Source organism: Rhipicephalus sanguineus, chromosome 4, assembly GCF_013339695.2.
Source record: "Rhipicephalus sanguineus isolate Rsan-2018 chromosome 4, BIME_Rsan_1.4, whole genome shotgun sequence".
NCBI lineage: Eukaryota > Metazoa > Arthropoda > Arachnida > Ixodida > Ixodidae > Rhipicephalus > Rhipicephalus sanguineus.
Genome location: NC_051179.1, coordinates 35,010,118 through 35,032,264, shown reverse-complemented (window position 1 = coordinate 35,032,264; position 22,147 = coordinate 35,010,118). Strand labels below are relative to the sequence as shown.

At 46.5% G+C, this 22,147-nt stretch overlaps 1 protein-coding gene across 3 annotated transcripts in view; it reads left to right on the top strand.

Moving 5' to 3' along the window:
- Positions 1 to 21,532, top strand: part of LOC119389762 (lysine-specific demethylase 2B) — a 58,129-nt gene extending 36,597 nt beyond the window's left edge. For all 3 annotated transcript variants that reach the window (XM_037657141.2, XM_037657140.2, XM_037657142.2), the window contains exons 16-18: positions 5,476 to 5,670; positions 10,791 to 10,901; positions 19,050 to 21,532. In XM_037657141.2, the coding sequence (XP_037513069.1) occupies positions 5,476 to 5,670; positions 10,791 to 10,901; positions 19,050 to 20,354 (1,611 nt within the window). In that variant the 3' untranslated portion in view covers positions 20,355 to 21,532. The remainder of the gene's footprint in view (positions 1 to 5,475; positions 5,671 to 10,790; positions 10,902 to 19,049) is intronic.
- Positions 21,533 to 22,147: the final 615 nt, after the last annotated feature.

The following is a 22,147-nucleotide window of genomic DNA, read 5'->3' as shown; positions in this document are numbered from 1 at the left end:
TCATCATTTGTCGGAGAACGGGAGGAGTTCGAGCTGGTTGGAGCTCGCATGGTCGTGCGTGCGGTTCGCAGTCGGACTCGCCGCGCCGGTCGTGATTGCGTGTGCTTAGTTCTTTCATGCCTACAGCTGTTGGTGTTTAAAAAATCACATACGTTGATTACATTTCTGTGGATGAGGCCGTCCTAAGCTCCGTGTTTCTATCCATCGACTAGATCGCGGCTGAGCGCGCCAATTTTCGTGCTGCTCGTAAGAATTGAAATAAAATTCTGTACCACTAAATATTTTGCCGTTTTTCCTGTTTTTCGGCTCTTACGTTTCCCGTCTCTTACGTTTATTTCCTACGGTCCCTTCAAAAACGTATCAGCGGGGTTCTACTGTATTATGACAGTATTTTTGTTGTAATAGAATATCGAGTGCCTTGAAATAAGGCTGTCTAAATTTGACTCACTTACAGACAGTTCTTCATAGGTGGCGTCTAAAAGGGTTAAATTCAAACCGTGTCTTCTTGTTGGCATTATCCTCATCCTGACAGGTTTTCTTTTGTGAATCACCTGGCACTGACATCACGAGAGGTGCCATACAGAGTTAAAATTTATGAATTATTTGTCTAAAAATGTGTCATCATTTTTCATGTGAAGTTACAGGACTTCGCTGCACAGGAAATTGCCTCTGAAGAGTTTCTGTTCCCCTCTTCTTGAAAACCACCTTCCGAAAATAAGAGCCTGTGTAATCGTCATGTCACCTCCTGTGTTTCTTTTTGTAAATCTGCTGGCGCCTTCATTCTCATCAAAGGCACCGAGGCAAAGATAAGGCGGTGCCACTCACTGGTAGCATGACGCCATCTCGAACATCCCAGGGATAATCTGCGTGATTGCACATGTGTTCACTGACAAAGTCTTGCACTTCAGTCTTTGTTCCTTCTTTTTTAATTGCGAAAGCGTTGTACAGCTGAACCCCTTCATAAGAGAGACACACCAGGGTGCAGTTCTTATCTCTCATAAGCAAATTACCATGTTCTCATTTTTTGATCGACCCTTATTTTGATGTAGTCACCCTGGTGGCTTTTATACCCAATTGTCTGTCTCATCAGTGTCTCTTATAAAGGAGTTCCGCTGTACGTTCCATGAAGTGAAAAATCTGGCATCATTTCGTTGCGTGATGACGTCATTTGTGCATCATGATAGACCTCTGTTTACTGTTTGTTACGTGAAATAGTCATGTTATGCAATAACATCATTGCATAACAAATTTACGATGTCATAATGATGTCAGGTCACAAGATACGGACGTTAAAGTAAGTCGTCACACCCAAACACACTTGGCTCTCATATTCAATGCACTCAAGGGACTTGACGTAAAAACCGGAATACAGTCGAACCTTGTTAATGCGCACCCGCTTTAAGCGTACTAACGGTTAAAACGTAGTTGCGGCGAATCCCCGACCGAATCTCATAGAGTCTAATGCATTCGCTGATCGCTTAAGCTGTAGTGCTTCGTCCTACGCCTACCGGTTAGTGCGTACCCTGCATACCGTGAACTTTTTGTGGCGTAATCTTTTGCTGCGCCGCTGAACTTCCGGATGCCATAATGTGCCGCCAAAGGTTTTCCGTCTTTTCGAGAAATGCGTATATTGGTCGATCACTGGAGTCTTTTAGCAAGTTACGGAAATACGGTACGCAAATACGGTAAGGCAGTACGGTAGAGGTGTGCACGGGCTCCGGGTAGCCTGAAAGCCCGAGCCCGACCCGGCCCCCCGGGCCGGGCTCGGGCGGGCCGACGTATTTTCACCTCGGGCCCGGGCCGGGCTCGGGCTACTTGGAGTTTTAGCGGGCCCGGCTCAAAGCCCAACTCAAGCCCGAAATATAGAGAATGAGCAGGAATTGTTTTCCAGCACGCATACTGCGCCTTTTCCGCCACCGCCTTTTACCGCTTTTCCTTTCCAATGCAGCTGTTCAGCGAGTGGAGCGACAGTGGTGAGAATGTAGCAGTTACAAAAGATGAGCTCTACGATTATCTCTCTATGGAATCGCCCTCCTGTCCATCTGAAGTTTTAATCTTCTGAAAAAACAAGCAGCAGATATCCCAAGCCTGCCAGGCTGGCAAAAAAATATATTAGCAATTCCGGCGACAAGTGCAAGCAGCGAACGTAACTTCAGTTCGGCGTGCTACATAATGCGAAAGCGCCGCACTTAACGTTGAAGCCGGAATCGTTGGACTGCTTGCTGTTTTTGCACGACAGTTTGTAATCTGTGTAATAGAGACTGTTCGTCGTGTGTTGTTTGATCATATTTGATATGCTCAATAAAATGCCAAATTACCGGAAAACGATGTTTTGTTTTCGCAGCGAACCTTCAAAAAGCCGGGCCGGGCTCGGGATCGTGTTTTCGTACGTCGGGTCGGGCCGGGCAGGCTCGCAGCCCTTTGCCGTCGGGCTCGGGCGGGCCTTCGACAAAGTCAGCGGGCCCGGGCCGGGCTCGGGCTCGGAAATACGGCCCGTGCACAGCTCTACAATACGGTACCGCTCCTCCTTTCCCGGTGGTTGAGCGGCCAAATCACAAACAGCGGGAAAGGAGGAACGCTACCGTACTTGCGTACCGTATTTCTGTAACTTGCTAAAAGAGTCTACTGATTTTGATTTCCACGCGATAGCGTCGACGCCTTTGCGGGTAAGCATCGGGAAAGAACGAAGGTGAGGCGGCGGCCACCGACGAACGCGCCAGCATGACTTATCGCTGGCAACCTTATCACAATAGGTATCTTCAAATATCTGCTCGGGCACACGTGCGGTGCAGCACTACTTTAAGCATACTGCACGCCTTTAATAATAGGGGACAACCTGCACGCGCTGGGCCGCCGATCCCTGCCGCGTCGTTGTGCGGGGCCGTGTTCAAGCGCGCTCCGCTTTGTAAAAACGAAAGCAGCTCGCTGTTGCGGAGTTGTGCGTTGCTGGTCGTGGGCAACGCGAAACCTCTTTGCATTGACGCTATCACGCTAAATGCAAGCGTACGGCACAGCAAGCGTAGTGCTGTTGTAACCATACTGCACGCTTTTATTGGGCGACCACCCAAACGCGCTTCCGTCCACTGCCAGGACCGCTAGAGCGTCGCAAAGTGCGCATCGTTTGCAGGAAGTTCGTCATCGCCGCGTTAACCGAACGAGCTACTCGCCGCATCTGTGCACGGTCTGGAGCGAAGTGGGTACGAAGAACACTCCCACGACAAATGCATGCGTGCGGTACAGCAAGCGGCCCGGTAGTGACGGTGTGATCCGAGAAGGCGATGCGCTGCACGCAACTAGCCAGGAGACGATCGGCTCCACGCAGCCGTACCGCATTTCACTTGAACTGCATGAGTTTTCGTTTAGGAGCAGATCGCGGTACAGACGCACGCACATATATCGCGGAAAGCACACACTGTCCGTTCTGTCGCTATGTCGGTCACTGCATATACCGGACCCTGTAATAGTTCCGAAATGCTCCTTGGTGTCGCCACCGCGCGCTATCGGACGGTCGTGCAAGAGTACCAGAATCTTTTTCCACTTTGGCAAAGAGAAAGAAAAGGCTTTGCAATGGGTTCTTTAGGCAGTATTTGCTGTGGCACTGTATTTATTTCTTTGCTGGCGCCGATGGCGTACACGAGGAGATGCAAATTTTTACTTGGTGGTTAATGCGTACTACCGTTAAGTGCGTAGTTATGCGGTGTTCCCAGCAGGTACGCATTAACGAGGTTCCACTGTATAGGTGGAATTTTTTTTTTTAAAACGCGATGAGAAGTAGACCCTTGTCTTATATACCGGTCATTGGCGGAAAAAAATATGTGGAAGTCTTGCAACAGTGGGCAGCTGAAGTCAGAAGCCTCCATTGCCATCGTGAGCATCAGCAGCGGCGGGCTGGCAGCACTGTTGGGCAACGCCATTTTGCTTTTTCTTCTGTCAAGTGTGGGTGCTTAGGTTATCCGCTGTTTTTATTTTTCTGTTTCCTTCAGAAATGAGTGGTAGCCGACGGCAGTTTACGATAGGCTTTAAGAAAAAGTTATCGAGTGTGCCGAAGCACACGACAACCTGGCGGCACAACGGGAATTCGGTGCATCGGAGAAAAGTGCCCGATACTGGAGGAGCCAAAAGCAGCGCATCACATCCTGCAGCAACCAAAGAAAAACTTCGTTTCGTGGGCGGACTGCAGTGCAACCCGAACTGGAAACGCTACTCGCAGAGTTCGTCCGGGAGCTGCGTGCAAGGTCGCTACCCATGACAGCGGAGTGCATCCGCGTGAAAGCTCTCGAGATAGCGCGCGACTCGGGGCTCACGAGGGCGCAATTCAAGGGCTCGCCATCGTGGGTGCGCCGATTTATGAAGTAGAAGGGCTTTGCGCTGCGGCGGCGTACTTCTGTGTGCCAAAAACTGCCCGAAGATTTCTATCACAAGCTGGTCGAGTATCAGCGCTTCGTCATACAGCTTCGTCGACAGCGTTGCTACATGATGGGACACATGGGCAACGCTGACGAAACTCCGATCTGGTTTGATATGCCCTCGAACACGACTGTGACTGCTAAAGGATCAAAGCAAGTGAAGGTCTTGACAACGGGCAACGAGCATTTGCAATTTACAGTGATGCTCGCGTGCACAGCCGATGGAAAGCTGCCCCCTTATATCATTTTCAAGAGAAAAGGGCTACTGAAAGGAAGACTTTCCTCGGGATGTGATCATGAGAGCAAACGAAAAAGGGTTCATGAATGAGTCCCTCATGCTCGAATGGATCCGGCTCGTGTGGAATCGGCGACCCGGTGCACTTTTTCAGCGACCGAGCATGTTGGTCCTCGACTCATTTCGAGGCCGCCTCACGGCCGATGTAAAGGGAGCCCTGTCCGATGGCAAGACGGATCTTGTGATCCCTGGGGGACTAACATCAATCCTCCAGCCACTGGACGTAGTGCTCAACAAACCCTTTAAAGATCGCATGCGCGAGCTCTACAATGAGTGGATGCTGGGCGACAATCCCAAGACCCTTGCTGGCCGCCTACGACGTCCACCTCTCGCGACCGCTTGTGGCTGGGTGTCGTCAGCGTGGAAGTCTCTCCCGGAAGAGATGGTGCTCAAGTCTTTTCACAAATGCTGCATCAGCAACGCATTGGATGGAACGGACGATGATGGACTCTGGGACGTTACTAGTGACAAGCAGGCGTCGTCTGACTCAAGTTCGGACGAGTCTGAGTGACAGCACTTTGTGGCCTTCTGGCATTTAACTACATATCAGTGACCAAATAAAAAGAAATGTCACCACAATGCAGCTGGTTGTGTCGCGTATTTATCAAGGTAAGGGTGCACCGCGATACTTTGCGATTTTTTAAAATTTCTTTTTTGAAGATTCGAAGATTGGGGGGTCGACCTATATTCCGGTTTTTACGGTAGGTGTCTCATGTTTGCAGTCCTCAAGGTGAAACCTGTTTGCCGTTTGACTGAGTGGTATTTCTCCCGCAGCCACGGCACACTCGAGGTAGAATGTCGAAAGGTCCACAGGATGGGAAGCCTGAGTGCGAGTACGTGCCGGGTCTGGAATCAGCACCAACCGTTCCAGGCAACCCTGCGCTCAACTTGACGCTGAGGCCGTATGAGACATCGGGCGAGCTTTGCACAAGCGAGCTTGATCCATGCGGTGCTCCACCAAAGAAAAAGGCAAGTTTGTGACACGTGCATTTTTTCTATGCAAGCGCTGTTCCCTAAGTGCTGCCAAGATGGGCACCACAGCTGTAAAGTTCTCCTTACAAAGTCAGACAAGTAAAATCTTGCCATTCAGGTTCGAATCATCTGATGAATGCGATATTCAGGATTTCAGTAAGATCATGTTTGGACCCGTGTAACTGTGTTGGTTCCAACTGAAGCTTAAGGGGGGACATGGCACCTAAAAAATTGTTTTTTGTTTCTGGATCGATTTTGATAAAACTCCCTGAGTTTATGTACATTTGTGTGTTTTCAAATCTGCAATTATTCTTCTAGTATAATGTGTAGTTTTTAAAATACAAAATATTTCATGTTCCCATTGGGGAACACGATTTTTTCTAACCTGAGAGAGTTATGATGTAAATCAGCATACCACAATAATATGTAATCAGAACTGAGTGCAATGCAACAAAAATGGACGTTCTAAACCCATTGGAACAAAAGTTATATGTTGAACATTCACGAGTGAAATCCCAGCTTAAAATTGACTTAACTCTTTCGTTACCGCATGAAAATGGCCATTTTTTATAGGTCTGAGGAAGAAATTTATTGCTAGTATAAATAATGCTCTAGGTAACATTGCAGCACACCAAATTGTGCATAATGAATTGCTCTTTATATATAATACAAGTTTCAAAACAAAGAAGATGTTACAAAACTTATAAAAAATCTGAAATCTACCACTTTTGCAGGAACTTGAGAAAAACAGTACAAACAAAACACAATATCTACAAAAATATTACAAACAAACAAAATTCAAAATATACATTTTGAAGGGAAATGATCTAGGAATATTCTAAAAGAAAAATAAACAATCTGCATAAAGCCATTTTTCACACAGATCAAAAACACTGCAGACCGAAAACTGCTTCACCGCTCGCGCCATGCGGTGAAGCACAGGTAGACGCCACAGGTTTCACAAAGAACGTTCGTTTTTTTTTTTTTTTTTCAACTTTGCGTTCCTCATAGCACTTGCGGCAGTTTTTCCTTTTCGGCATCTTTTTGGGGTGGTGCTGCGCTTTTTTTGGCATACGTCGGCATACGTCGGCATCTTTTTCGGCATACGTCAGAAGGCCCAAGATATGCATCCAAGCATATTTGTTGGTATTTTCGCGGATGGTCCTGATGACCTCTGCTGTAAAAAACAGTAAAAAAAATCGCGCGCCGTCGTGAAACGTTTTGCGCTGCTCCGGTGTGCCCGGCCGAGATGCGCGCCGGGCGGCCTTCTTGGTGAAATGAAGCTTTCTGGCTGCCGGCGGCAGCACATCCTGTCCAAGCGCTGTGCGTATCGTGCAGATAACCAGAACATCTCAAAGGTCGTGCACCGAGATCGGCAGATAAGCGCTTCCGACGGACGAGACCGCTCAAGGCCGAAAACGAAACTTATCGGTACACAGCTGAGGATGGCCCGGGCTGGCTCGAAGCATCGTCGCTGTCAGCGCTTGAAGATGAGCTGGTGTCGTCTTCGGACTCATAGCTCGACTCAGCTTCACTAAATTCGTGAGCGCGTTGAGCACGCTTTCCAGCGGAACGTATTTCCCGCGACGCAGCCCCGCGGGTTGACAACGCCATGGGAGCGGCCGAGAGATTGCCGCGCGCGCCGACGCTAACGCCCGATGCGCCCCTCTCGCGTAGATAAAGAGAAACGAAACCAAAACTGCTGCAAACTGGCTAAAAAGGCCAGATCAACAAGTTAGAGACGCGACGGACCTTCAGAAACGAGCTGTATTTGAATAATATTGCGCAAACTCGGAAGCAAAGCTCGCTAGTGAGTAGCAGGTGTCGTTTTCATGTATTTATCAAAGCCAAAATTTATTACCTCGCAAAACTGACGACACAATTTGATAATTGACTTCTTAGGAATCGTTTAATACCAAAATGTTGATAATAATGGAGCACAAACATGAGCTGCGCATTTTTTTCTCGAGTGTGGCAGCCACGCCCCCTTTTCCAGTAACACATGCGCATTCGTTCTCGAAAAACTTCGTCAAAAATCGCAACGTCGTCAGAGCGGGAAAATTTAAACGGATTGTAGAAGAGCAGTCCCAGAACTAAACGCGAGATGCTGCAGCATGAACGGGAAAAATTTTTAACGCGTCGAAATCGGCAGCTTTTTTCGTCGATCACCGGTGATCGATTTGAATAGGCGTGGTAACGAAAGAGTTAATGGTGAATGTTCAACATACAATAACTTTTGTTCCAATGGGTTTAGAACATCTGTTTTTGTTGCATTGCACTCAGTTCTGATTCTATATTATTGTGATATGCTGATTTACTTCGTAACTCTCTCAGCTTAGAAAAAATCGTGCTCCCCAATGGGCACATGAAATATTTTGTATTTTAAAAACTACACAGTATACTAGAAAAATAATTACATATTTGAAATCAGCACACAAATGTACATAAACTCGGGGAGTGTCATCAAAATCGATCGAGATATGAAAAATATTTTTAAGAGCAGTGTCCCCCCTTTAAGCTTTCGTATAACGAAAAATGGCAAAAAAGTCTTATTTTCTGAAAATCAGATTTTCAGTATCTGGAGCCCTTTTTCTATCCGATTCCAAAATACCCACACTGAAAACCATGCAGAAGTGCTTCGAAAAATTTATTGCGCCCTTCTAGGTGGCGAAAATTACTGTGGAAATTGTGAAAAAAACTGCGATTTTAAAAAAATTCTAGCTCCGCGATGGCGCAATCGGGACCGGGAGCTGGCTTCTTGGGCTCGTCGGCAAGAGCATTTCTCAATATTCAAATTCCCTGCTTCAGCTGGCTCTTCCATTCAAAAAGAAGCACTCAAAAAGCACATACTTGAGGGTCATTCCGAGGCCTTCGATTGGCTGCGTCCGCCATGTTTCCCCAGCTCGCCTCGCCATTGGTCCGATGCTCACTCTGGGAGATTGTCGTCCTCTGCTGCTTGCACGTCGCAAGGTCATGGCTGTTGAAAATCGCGCTACTTCGTGACGTGTACACACTCGTTCTGTGTTCACGGCTCAACGAACACTTAGAATATAATTATGCTTTAGAGCTGCAAGCGGAAGTTTGATGAGATTACGGTGGTGCGCCATGCTCGTTGCGAACATCGCAAACGCACATCTCTGACCGACCCTTTAACGTTGACTTGTTAGGCCTGCGGTTAGAGGTTCTGCTTATCAGTAATTCTGATGTGATGCGGGATGACTCTTTGTACTCATGACCACGCATTACGTACTTCGAAGCATCGGGCACCACGGCCTGTGCACCTACTGCTCGAAGTCGTCACTAGGTCTAACTCAGCTCACGGCGGGAATGTGCGAGACGAACCTCGAACTTTGCGGGCAAAAACAATGTGCTAGCGTACCTGCGGCAATGTGCTTCTTCGCAAGCAACAAAGCACATCGCCCGCCGGCTCCTCGGAACCGTTGATGGTCATTTTACGCATCAGCAGTGGACCCCACAGCCAAGCTCGTCAGACCCCACGGCCACGGACTGCTCAGAGCAGTGGCTAACAATTTTGCATGTTGGCACCAAAAAATGCGAGACTAAGCGTATTGCGTGTCGATTTTTAGTCACTGTAGCTACGCATTTCGCGCATGATCACCGAACACAGCCGCCAAGCCCACCACACACTGGCTCCACGGACCCCCCGCGGCTGAGCACTTCGTGGTCAAATAAGAGTGCTGTCAATAAGCACTACTGATGCAATTTAGACATGCTTGGAGCCATGCTTAGTATCGCCGCAAGCATTTATGAATGTTCTGAGACAATTAAAACCTCGTAGACTAGTGTTTCCGCGACCGGCCGAATGATAATGCGTTTCACAGGTGAAAGAGGCAAAGGAGCGTGTATGAAGCAGGGGGACGAATTTTTATCTGCCTGACTTGCGTCATTGAATAGACTCTTGAAAAATTCCTGTGCCACTAGTGTCTTGGCCATAACTGTTTATTTGGAAAGAAGTCATAGGCTGTTGTGGTGGGAGCCATTTTCTGTTACAGTAAACCTCTCTTTCTATAAAAATTATTCAATGGTTAATTGTAATCAAGCAGCCAGACGCTAATGACAACATGAATACAATAAAGATGTGTAATTATTTCCATATCAGGCCTTATTAAATTGCAATATTTTCTTTTCTGTCATGTCTACCGCCACTCCTTTGTACAGAGAACTTGGTTTGAAATCCATACTTGTTCATTTTAAATAAAAAATAAAGGAGGTTATGAAAATAAGAACGAAGGTACACTGGAGAGAGACCACATGTCCAAGTAGTCAAATATCGCAAAACAAACCTAGGATGACAATCTTTAGGTGTTTTAGAGAAGTAAAAAGTAGGTGAAACTTTAAATGCAGTTCTCTCATTACTGTTTTTTTGGCATGTTGCTCAGCTCATGGAGCAAATATCTTCGCAACTGCTTCACAGATTCTGATTGTTTTGTAACGCTCCTTGAACTGTGCTTCTCTTAAGAATTTTTGGTAGGGTTTCTTGTTTGTAGTGCAAGTGTGCTCATTGCAGTGTCGCTGGAGAAAACATTAACTACAAATTTTACTGGTGAAAAAAAATAATTTTGAGAATGCTGCCCCCTTCAGCATACATTTGGCTGTGCATACAGTATTTACACACTTTTTCTTCATTTTGTAAATCCTGCAGCCCCTCCACGAGGTTCAACAAAGAAATAATTTGTCTCGCAGGAAGTTTTTGTGGTATTTCTTTGAAATTTTTATGGAATCATTGTGGGACCATTCTTAGTCTCTGTGCCAATTTTCATGAAGATCCAGCCAGAAACAAGAAAGTTGGTTCTGAAAGGCTCGTCCCCCCTTAAACTTGAAATTGACATGACTAACAGATTAATTTAAACTCGAGTGTAATTAATTTTAGTGCATGGCTACTGCATTTGCTTATTTTTCCATGTAGTTATTTTGCTGTGCAGTTGCTATATGCAGCTTTATTTTAAAATAACTTGGGCTGTGCCACGGAATTGCTACAGGCCTCTTCTCTTGAATATCGTATTTAATATTTACCCATGCATTCCATATTTGCATTTCTTGTTTGTTGTGGGTATGCTGCAACTAAACAGTGTGTGCACGCCCTTTGCCGCCTGCAGATAAAGACAGAAGGACCTCAAGAACTTCTCGAGTATGACGGCGTGCCTTTGTCAGACAAGCCGATCCAGCACCTGCCAGCAGCAGTCAAGAACGGAGATGCGAGTGACGAGGTGAGTAAGGGAACATTGGCTTAAAAAAAATTCAGAGCAGCACTTCTGCAGCTTGGGTCGCTTTGTGTCAGTGTCCTAACTGTGTTACTGTACACGCTTGATGAAAAGCCACATTCTCAATTTGCGTCCCCAACTTCACAGCCCAAAGTACGAAGAAAACAAAGGAATCCGAAGAAATTGCTCATGTGTTCCAACATTATGTCTGAGATCTTTGAGGTCCTAGACGCATCTACAGCCGCAGACAACAAGGAGAACAGCTATCCACGAATGTTTCTTCTGTGAGACGAAGCCTTCAGCAGTGATGACAGTGAAGGGGTGACGAGTAGATGGTTGTGTACTAAGTGCTTGATGTGCAGGTGTGAAGAAATAAATGCGTTGGGTTCTTGCTATTTCGTACAAGTGTATCACGGCGATTATGCGTGGTTTGAAGTACAGTCAAACCCGGGTATACCGAACTCTCCAAAAAACGTTTATTAGTTCGATATATGGCATAATTCGATATAGGCCCACTATAGGATTTTGACACAAAGGCACATAACAATAAGAAAAGTACTTTATTAATATGGTGGCTTACTTGCGTGCCCTACTTTGGAACAAAATAGTCCTGGATTTTCTTCTGTGTCAACGACTTCGCTGCCTGCGACAGCACGCACGCCTCCACGTTGTCCAACGAGTTGGAGCAGCTGAGGCTGTAACCTTCCACATTCACGCAATAGCGCTGGACCAACGCAAGTGCACTAATCACTTCGGAGGATGTAGGCAATGGGCCATCGTCAATTTCTTTATTGCTGTCGCTTTGGCTCGTGGTCGGCACGACGTCTGCAACGTAGTCCTCATCTTGTAACTCACCCATGATGGCGACATCATCGTCCGCACTGACGAACTCGTTGAATGCCAATCCGTCGATAGCTACCGGGAACTCTGCCAGCTCGCGAGTTTCGCGGCGAATGGCAAATTCTGCCTCTTTGCACAAGCCATGACGACAGCGCGCCAATAAAGTTCACAGAGCACCAACAGGCAACACCACCAGCACGGACCACGCTGAATGAGGACTCGAGGAAAACAGGCAGCAGCAGGCACACAAGCATAAAGAAAGAAAAAATGGCGCTCACTTCTACCACCTCCGTCCGCGCCTCGGAGAAACCACAACGGCCTCTGATTGGCTGTAAGCGCTGCGAGCGGGCCAGGATCATTTCTTGCAGGGGGGTGTTCGCCCGTGCACAACCGGATCTAAACCACTTTTTCTAGGGTGGCGCCGGCAGTTTTCCCCGCCACCGCGAGGGAAAGCCAACTTGCTGGGGCACTTTTGAGGCACATGGAGTTTGATATATCGGTTATCGTTGCTATTTTCGTTCGATGTAACAGTAACTTTTGCTATATATTCTCAATGTAAATTTACCGTGTTTAGAAATTGTTCGATATACGGGATAATTTGATATAAACGGGTTCGATATAGTCGGGCTCGACTGTATTAGGCAGGGCTGCAGGTCATCAACATCACAACAAGAAAGTATGTACCTCACAGGGTATTTGTGAATTGCAGTACAGAAAGATGCAGTGACAGAATAAATGAGACGCCAGAGAACTGCTTGTCAGCTGTCTCTTTTTTTTCCCTTCATCTTTTTGGCAGCAGTTAACCAAGATTTTGCCCCAACAAGCTGAAACAGCCCTTATAAGAGTGAGCGAGTGTGTGTTTGTGCATGCATACAGATTTATGCGTGGTTTATTTTTGTGTATAGTAAAATCTTGATGATATCATGAAGTCTAAGTTGCACGATAATACGAAATTTAAAAACATTCTGAATGCACTACATCACATGGAGTACGTTATGATTGTGGATTATAGAAGCAGTTTCCGGAATCTGTCGTGGGTAATATGAACGTGCAAATTACGGTTGCGTGCAAGCGAGTGGGCACTGCTGGTCTGGAAAGGAGAGAGTACTCACCACAGCCACTAGCTCCTATGCAGTCTTTTCAAGCCCAGCAGTTGTGAACACAGCATTACCATATTGGGCAACTACTGTAGACCCTCAGTAAATGGAAATCTCTTAAATGGAATTGCTGCTTAAATGGAACAACTGTGATTGGTTTTGTACCTGAATACTGCAACCCTGTTCATCTTTCAGTAAGTTTAACGCCTGTTAAATGGAACATATTTTCCTGGTCCCTTCAGGTTCCGTTTAGTGAGAGTGAACCCTACTTAGAGATGAAGAGGGGAAGCAGTTGGACTTGTACTCTGTTGTCATCACTGTGTTTCAAACATTGCTAGGGGTCCTGGAAGCATGTCAATCATAGCGAAGTCTTCATCATCAAAGGCCAACACTGTTGGTTACTTGTAGACTTCGCTGCATCTTACACAGATGTGTGATCCTGTCTCGATGAGCTTGCATAGCTTGCATCCCTTCGAGTGTAAATTGTCTTCTGATGGAGGCACATTCTCCTGGTTCAGTATCGTAGGTTACCAGCGCATACTGCATCTGCACCAGTAGTCGTCAAAGATGTGTGGCCTTCGGCACCTTTCACAAAAGATGTATGGGCATTCTGAAATTGCTGTGTCATCTGGAAAATGACCGCTCTCTGTGCAGATTCTGGATTGTATTCATTCAAGTCGAGCATGTGGCATGCCAGCAACTGTCAATGGGCATCCTCATTCTTGATATAGCAAATGATACAGTCCCACAGAATGTGGTTCAATGTGTGTCCGAAATTGCATTCCGAATTTGCAGTTTTCGCTAGGTATCCTAGGTTTGCTACTAAGGTTCATGCACTCTTGATTGGGCATGAACACTTAGCTTGCAGCAATCTCAATTGCTTGCGAGTTGAAGGGCCCTTCAGGAAGGCCAATAAGGACGTGCTGCAAAATGTAGACGGAAGTTGATTGGCAACACCCCTGAAGCAAGCCGACCTTACCACCGCCGAGTGAAGACTTGAAGAAGGCCCAGTACTTTCCCACATCCAAGATCTAGTGCCCCCTCAAAAATTGGCCTAGAATTGCACACGGTAGGTGCTCCAACTGCTTACAGTTCCTTCAAATGACGGTGGTAAAATGCGATGCTCAGCGACTTGCTAACTCAAGACTATTTTGAAGTTCTTTGGAGAAAATCGCTAAATTTTTGTTCCTGAGGGAACACCACTGTGCACTCTCAGAGCCTCTGGATCCAACACCTTGAACTCCAGACTGTGGGCCTGCTACTACACCAGAACAGTTGTATGCTGCCCAGGCAACTTCCTGCATGCCACAGTGGCTTTAGTGGCTCAAATGTACATTTCAACTGTAGGGAATTTTTTGTGGTATTTATGAAGTTGGGCTCAATCTAGTGTTTTAAGTGTGGTTTCAAATTTGGGGGAAAACAATTTCTGTAAGTGAAAAATTCTAGCCAGTCTTTGGACCCTCTTGTTGGAACCCTTTCCTGTGGGCACTGAATAGTCATGCTAAGGAAGTTTGTCTTTTTTTGAGTTACTGAAGGAGGCAAAGTGGACAACAGCGAGTGAAAAGTCAGCATGATATAAACACAACGAGTCGCTTGACGGTATCTGCTGTTCTGAGCATGCTGTTGCTTGTGTGCTGTATCTGAACATAAAGCTCGACTTATAAATTGTGTTTGTGTCTTACACCAAGGTTGTGTTCAATACAACCTTTGAAAGAATGTAGACACCAAATCCTAGGATGTTTTTTATCGAATATACAAACCAAGTCCTCGGGTGATGTTTTTTATCGTGGGTATTGCATAGCCTCTTAGGGACTATAATAACGGCAGCAAGGATGCAGACGTTGTACCTATTGATTCATTCATTGCCATTGTCATCCATAGCAAAGGACACTTTAAATGTAGCAGCGCATCACCATAGTGACACTCGTTACACATAAGTGTACTTGCTCATGGTTACACTAAATTTGCCCATGGTAAGTGGTGAAAATTTGAAGGTCTCAATTATGCCACCTTTCTTGACACATATGTTGCTTTGTTTTGTTAAACCCAGTAAATTGACAAATCTATCATTGTGTGTCAGGGTACTTTGGAGCTATGTGGGTGCACCCGACATTCATTTGGCAGTTGAGTGGTCGTAAATCAATAACGTTGTGTAGCATGAGCTTGCACTGCAAAAAAATGCAGCCGCGTTGAGGACACTGCTGCATCATGATGAGCGTAATAGTAACTGTTTGCAGATTCCAATGCATGCTGCTAGGAAGGCTTGGTCACCGGCATGTTTCTGTGAAGTGATGAAGAATAAAAACAGCGCTAAACACGGGACGAGAAGAGGACACATACACGGCGCTGAGTATGGACACATACTCAGCGTCGTGTATGTGTCCTCTTCACGTCCCATGTTTAGGGCTGTTTTTATTCTTCGTCTACCATGCAGCACCAACCAGCCCAATCAAGCACATTGTCTGTGATGTAATTATTGCCTCTAGTAGTAGCTGTCAAATGCTGTATATAAAGCAACGTGAAATGCTGGTTAGTAAAAAAACATTGATAAATTTTGGTGAACTTCATTACATTATCTCACGACCACATTAGATGCATTTTAGGCGTGTAGTGCATGCAATTGAGACAAATGTTTTGCTTATTTATTTATTTATTTATCAAATACCCACAGCGCCTTCATAGGCATTACAGTGGGGGGGGGGGATACATAGAGTACATAATACAAAAACACAGGTTACATGCGTAAACAGAGAAACATGATCAGAACTATACTAGTACATCATAACATGGTTATGCCTATATAATAACATCATGGAGCGCCTGGACAAACGCTGTGTTTGAACTTATCCGCGCAATATCTGATGGTAGTCGATTCCAGGCTGTAATTGTACTGGGAAAAAAGGACTTTTTGTATATAGCACTTCTACAGAATATTTCTTTTATTTTCAAATCGTGGTCCACTCTCCTAGACACATAATCAGGGTCATGCAAATACAGTAGACTCTCAGTAAAGGGAGACAGAACTGCTGCTTAAACGGAACAACTGCATCTAATATAATTGGTTTCATACTTGGATTCTGCACTCCTGTTCATCTCTCAGTACAGTAGAACCCCGCTGATACGTTTTTGAAGGGACCGTAGGAAATAAACGTAAGAGACGGGAAACGTAAGAGCCGAAAAACAGGAAAAACGGCAAAATATTTAGTGGTACAGAATTTCATTTCAATTCTCACGAGCAGCACGAAAATTGGCGCGCTCAGCCGCGATCTAGTCGATTGATAGAAACGCGGAGCTTAGGACGGCCTCATCCGCAGAAATGTAATCAACGTATGTGATTTTTTTAACACCAACAGGTGTAGGCATGAAAGAACTAAGCACACGCAATCACGACCGGCGCGGCGAGTCCGACCGCGAACCGCACGCACGACCATGCGAGCTCCAACCAGCTCGAACTCCTCCCGTTCTCCGACAAATAACGATGATGATGAGTCTACGCCAACGCGATGGCAGAAGTGAATGCCAATCTCAAAGGCCTTGCTTTCGCAAGCAATTACGTCATACACGCCATGTTTGTGCAATACAGATCTCAAAGGCTATGCTTTTGTCAATAGTAAATGCCAATCTCGAAGGCCTTGCTTTCGCGAGCAGTTACGTCATAGACGCCATCTTTGCAATTTGAATCTCGAAGGCCATGCTTTTGTTTGCATCAATTGAAAGATTCCGTTGCTTGCGCCTCTCATGCGGCTAATATTACGGTCAAACGAGGCCAAGCTGCGTGAAAATGCACCATGGCCGCTCGCTCTCTTTCGTAGTCACTCGGTCTGCTCCGAGCGCACTTCGCGACGTATCATACGGGAACGGTCCGACAGTTACGACGTAACAGCGGGGTCAGGGGAAGGTTACTCCGTATACCTCCCATAGGACGCCTTAATTCATGACGTCAGCGCTGGCAGCGCCAAACGTCCCTTCAGTTAATATCCTGGCGGCGCACACGGTATGCGTCGTCATGGCAACACTAACACCAGCCGCGCCTCCTCTCCTAGCTCCCGCGCGCGCGCCGTTTTTTTTTTTCTTTTTGTTTTGTTTGCGTGTGCGGGCTCCCTCTCCATTTCTTTTATGACCCCCTCGTCCGCGTGCTGCGCTGTGCAACGCGCCGGGCGCTTTTTTTTTTTTTTTTTTTTTTGCATCCGCTGCGCGTACTGCGCCACGCGTTCGTTGCGCGTTTGAATGTGCGCAATTTGCAATCAGGCATTCTGCAAACACTGCAGTCGTGCAGCATGTGCCAAAACGCAAAAGAATGAATTGCACTCACAACACAAAATATCTTTGGTCTCGTTTTATTGTCCTCGTTTCCGAAAATCAACATTTTCATCAAATGTGGTGCGATATAGGCTCAAGAGATTAACAGAAGTTCTAAACAGGAGATTAACATACACGTGTTCATGATCACTAAACAACACGAAAGTTCTCGGCAAAGTTAAGAACTTAAAGAACAGTGGAATAAAAAACAGAACATAACACTAGGTCACATATTCAAAAACACAATTTTTATACTGACAAAAGTGCAGAACAGCTTCTGATATATGCGCACGATATTGCACAAAATTATCATAACAAAATTGAACATTCCTGAAATGCAAAAACAATGAAAGCAGTTGAAATACCTAAAAATAGAATAATAATGTAAAGGTCATTTTAAAGATGTCAAAATTAACTCCACATATAATACAATATTGGCCGCACTTTATTGACTACAATTCCAAAAACGTTGATTTTATTATAACTAGTGATGATAAACGCGGAGAAAATGAACGGCTGATATCGGATGATTCATGGCATTCGTGGCATTTCTTCTTGAAGTGCGCCGATTCTTCAATTCTTCAGCTTTTCTCTGGGCGCACCGATCAGCTGTGTTGTGTTCCGAAATACGCCCTGAAGAAAAGGGCAAGTTTCAATCAGATAAAAAGCGCCGTCGACTCGTGCAAAAGTGAACTCGTTTGTTCGTCTCAGAGCAGCACAAGTTTTCATACATCTACCTAATGTCTCACAAACGTGGTTATAGGCGATGGCGAGTAATTAACCGGAGACAAATGCAAAAGCACACACTCAAGCACGCGGTTCTTTAAGAGTAGTAAACCTGTAACTATAGTTACGTCGCATGGGCTTCATGTCCGCTGCTTGTTCGTATAACGATTTAAACGCAGCATCGTGCCCTTTTCAAATCAGTCATTTTTGAAAACATTAACTGAAGCCCTACTGAAGAGAAGAGCTACTCGGTATGGACGTGAATTCAAATTGACACAATGAAAACCGCGACTCAAAGGGCACGCTCACCTGTCGTTCTTTTGGGGGCCGGCACATATATTCCGTGACTTGTTCTGGAAGTATTCGAGCAACAAAGCACTATGCACGAACAGCACAAGTCGTAAAACATCGCGTCGCACAAGCACACAGCGAGCGAGCACCATGAAACGGACGAGCGACGATGGCTAACACATGCCTTACCAACGCCAGACACGAAACTTTCTAACGGATTTCAAAGTCGGCGGCGCCAGCAAGGCGGCGGAAAGCGCGCCAGCTCGCCTCCCGCAGGAAAGGGAGTGATCCCACCAGAGAGGGGGTTGAAGAGAGTTGGGAGGAAAGAGACGGAGCGCAGATTTTAACTCTGATCCCAGTCAATGGATGGCGCCTCAATTTGCCATACCGGTCACGTGGGTTTCTTTCACTAGCCTGGCGGGGTTCCCAATACATTGTATCCTATGGGAGCTATGCCGGGACCGGCGGAAAACGACGTAACAGCCGGGAAAACGCAGCAGTGAGGAACGTAACAGCGGGGTTCCACTGTAAACGGAACTCCTGTTAAATGGAACACATTTTCTTGGTCCCTTCAGGTTCCGTTTAACGTGAGTCTACTGTATTTCGTACGGTCAATTCCCGTACTTGAATGGTAGATGTCATGGAACAATTTCAATTTACGAATACAGCGTCGTTTTTGAAGACTGTCCCATCTAAGTAACTTTTTTGCCTCAGATACACTGAATTGCCTTGAATAATATTGAAAAACAAACCGCACTGCTTTACTCTGTATTCTTTCCAGCTTGTCTACGTTCGTTTGTGTCCAGAGATCCCAAACCGTACTGGTTTGCTTAGTTATATAATTGTTCTCTCCTGAATTCTTTTTTGGAGCTCTGACTAAGCCCACATTGGTCACTTTCAGGAAATGTACGAGAACTCGGAGGCGGCATTAAGCAGGTCCCGCAAGGATGACTATGTCCGGTCTTGTGCCCGGCTGACCATGGTCCAAGGGGACAAGATCTCGGCGACGAGCTCCCACGACCAGGTGGTCAAGTCAATGCGCAGCTTACACAAGGGTTCAGAGCCAGAGTTCGCCGAGGCTGCAGCCATTCCTGCGATTCCTGCCGTATCGGCCATCCCCAGTGAAGAGCCCGATGTCAAGAACGGCTTGGCAGCCATTGCGGCCAATGCCCAAAGTGCCGACAACCGAGACGACAGAAACTCTTCGAGTGCAACCACGAACGGGGCCACTGCACCGGACCTACACATTACGAGCATAAGCTGCGGGCAGCCACCGGACTTCAAGTTCAAGATGACCCTGCGAGACCGTGGCAACCTGCGCAAGCCCCTGCACCTGGTACGGCCCGCACCACTCCGCGAAGACGTGGAGAAGGCCAAGCAGCCAGTGGAGAAGGTGCAGCTAGACGACGGCACCACGTGCTACGCACTGATGCGCGAGGTGATGGTGCCTGTCATGCACTACCTCGGTCCCCAGGACTTGTTGCAGTGCCAGCTGGTGTGCAAGGCGTGGAACCGGTGGTGTGTGGAGCCCGGCATGTGGCGCCGTGTGGATCTATCGCGGCGCCGCGTGACGGCGCTGGCCCTCGCAGGCATCGTGAGGAGACAGCCCTGCTGCCTGGACCTGGCCTGGACCAACGTCTCGGCAAAGCAGCTCAGCTGGCTGCTACCGCGCTTGCCGCACCTGCGCGAGCTGGGACTGAGCGGGTGCTCGGCAGCCGCCGTGGTTGCCGCACTACGCTCCGGTGTCTGCCCTCGCCTTCGCTGCCTCGACCTCAGCTGGGTTGAGGGTCTCGGAGACCAGGCAGTACGGGATTTGGTGGCGCCCGACGCTCGTTCCAAGCCCAGGCTCCTCGTGGAGGTCCGTCTCGCGGGGTGCGACATCTCGGACGTGGCAGTGCGCCTGCTGGGGCACCAGCTGCCCAACTTGAGCCGCCTGGACTTGTCCAACTGCCGCGGTGTCACAGACATGGGCATAGCGGTGCTCGGCGCTGCTAAGGCGTCGCGACTCACTGCGCTCGATGTTTCGCGGTGTGCCAACGTGTCGGACACTGGCCTCGAGGCATTGCGACGCTGCGTGGGGCTGCGCCACTTGGATCTCAGAGACTGCCCGCAAGTAACCGACGCGGCCTGCCGCCGCTTCGTAGCACAAAGCCGCCTCCCGGTTCTCCTCAAGGAGAGCAAGCTCATACAAGTCACCACTCCATAGAAAGTGTCTCCCCATCTCCGACTTGTTTCGTGTGTATTAAGCCACGGGTTATTTTCATTTCATACAGATCTCCATTTGAACTTCAGGGTTGAGACAGGCAGCAGCACCACTTTCTAGCTAGCCTTGTAAACCCGAAAATGGTAACATTGATTCGTCAGTGCTTCTCTGGTGTTGATTAGGATGTGCTTGCATCACATGAAAGAAGCATAGTACTCGGTAAACTGCTCTGAATTTGTTTTTAAACTTGAGGCATAGATTTTCAGCACTTGGATCAGCCTGCCAAATGCAGGTTGCCTTCTGAAGGACAACTTTCAACCTTGCGCAATAGCTCAGGCAAACATTTAGTGTGTCAGGCACAAGTTTTTTGAGAAGGTAGTGGCTGTCATCACTGCGTTAACAGGTTTGATTTTCTCATCACCTTGAGTGTAGCCGGAGGCCTTTATTCTAGCTTCCTACTGACAAAGTACCTCAAGTGCACCTTTCTTGTTATATATTGATGGCATCATTTAAAACCTCCAGCATCAAGCGAATGCTACTCTTTTTTTTCTGTCTCTCTTTTTAACACATAACTTTACTTTTGATGTAACACATTCTTCATTTATTTGAGAATTTTGTATACTTCAAGGAAGAATTGTTGCTAAGCAGTTTTAAGCATTGTTCTTTCATTTATGTGAAATAGCTCTCATGTTGTGTACATTTAGTTTCTGTTAGATCGCTTTCTTGTTGGCATTTAAGTGTTCACAGCTGAGGTTTTGTTTTATTGTGTTGTGGGCTGTAGTGGCCATTCATTTTGCAAAGCAAAGCTTCCGATGCTTGCTTTTGTTCAGTAGTGCATGGTAGCACATAACCCAGAGATTGTAACATTGTACCTTCTTTTTTTCTTGCTTTAATCATGTAATTTATTGAAACTTTCATGTTCATTCTTTTTGCTGTGTGCAAAATCTCATAGCAGTTCATCATGAAATCCTTTTGGAACCATCATTATCTGTATGCAAGTTTGCAAGTTGTAAATACTATCCAATACCATCTGTAACTTTGGTCAGCACGAGATATCGAGTGACTGTGTCATTTTTGTTGCAGTGTGTTCATTGGTATGTCCATGTGTTGTATATAAGCGAAGCCAGTGTTGCTGCTGCTCATGACATGTAAAACAGTTCAGTAAACATTTGTAGGTAAACGTGTGTTGTTTTCCAAGGTTCCGGCCTTGCGACATTACAGCAAAGCACCCTCCCCACCTCGACACACAGCAGTTGAACATCATTGTGAAGAATTAACATTGTGTCTAATAGTGGCTTTACCTTTTATTTTTATATCTTGTACCAGTGAGAGGCATACATCTTACAATCTTTCATTGTATTAGTGGTTTTTTGCATTATGGTTTAAGTCCGGGCAGGGTTGTACAGCCTTGCAGACATGCAACCCAGTCTTCAGCAGTGCTATAAATTGACTTCTGAAGGAAAAAATTGTAGCACAATGCAACACACGGACAGACAAAGAGGACGGGACTGTGTCTTTTTCTGTCCGTGTGTTGCTTTGCGCTACAATTTTTTCCTTCTGAAGTTGTGAACCAACTAGCCCAACAAAACGTTTTGCTAAGCTATAAATTGAGCTCTCACTGCTTACTGTATCACTATAGGCAGTATAAAGTGTTTGTGATAACTGAGGGGCCTGACACCAACCAAGGAAGTACATGTACACATGGAGTCATTAGGTGGAGAACAGGTATTCAGGGGCACATATCTGGTTGCTTACGTTGGGAACGCTTAAAAAAGCACTGAAAACAACAGAGGGGC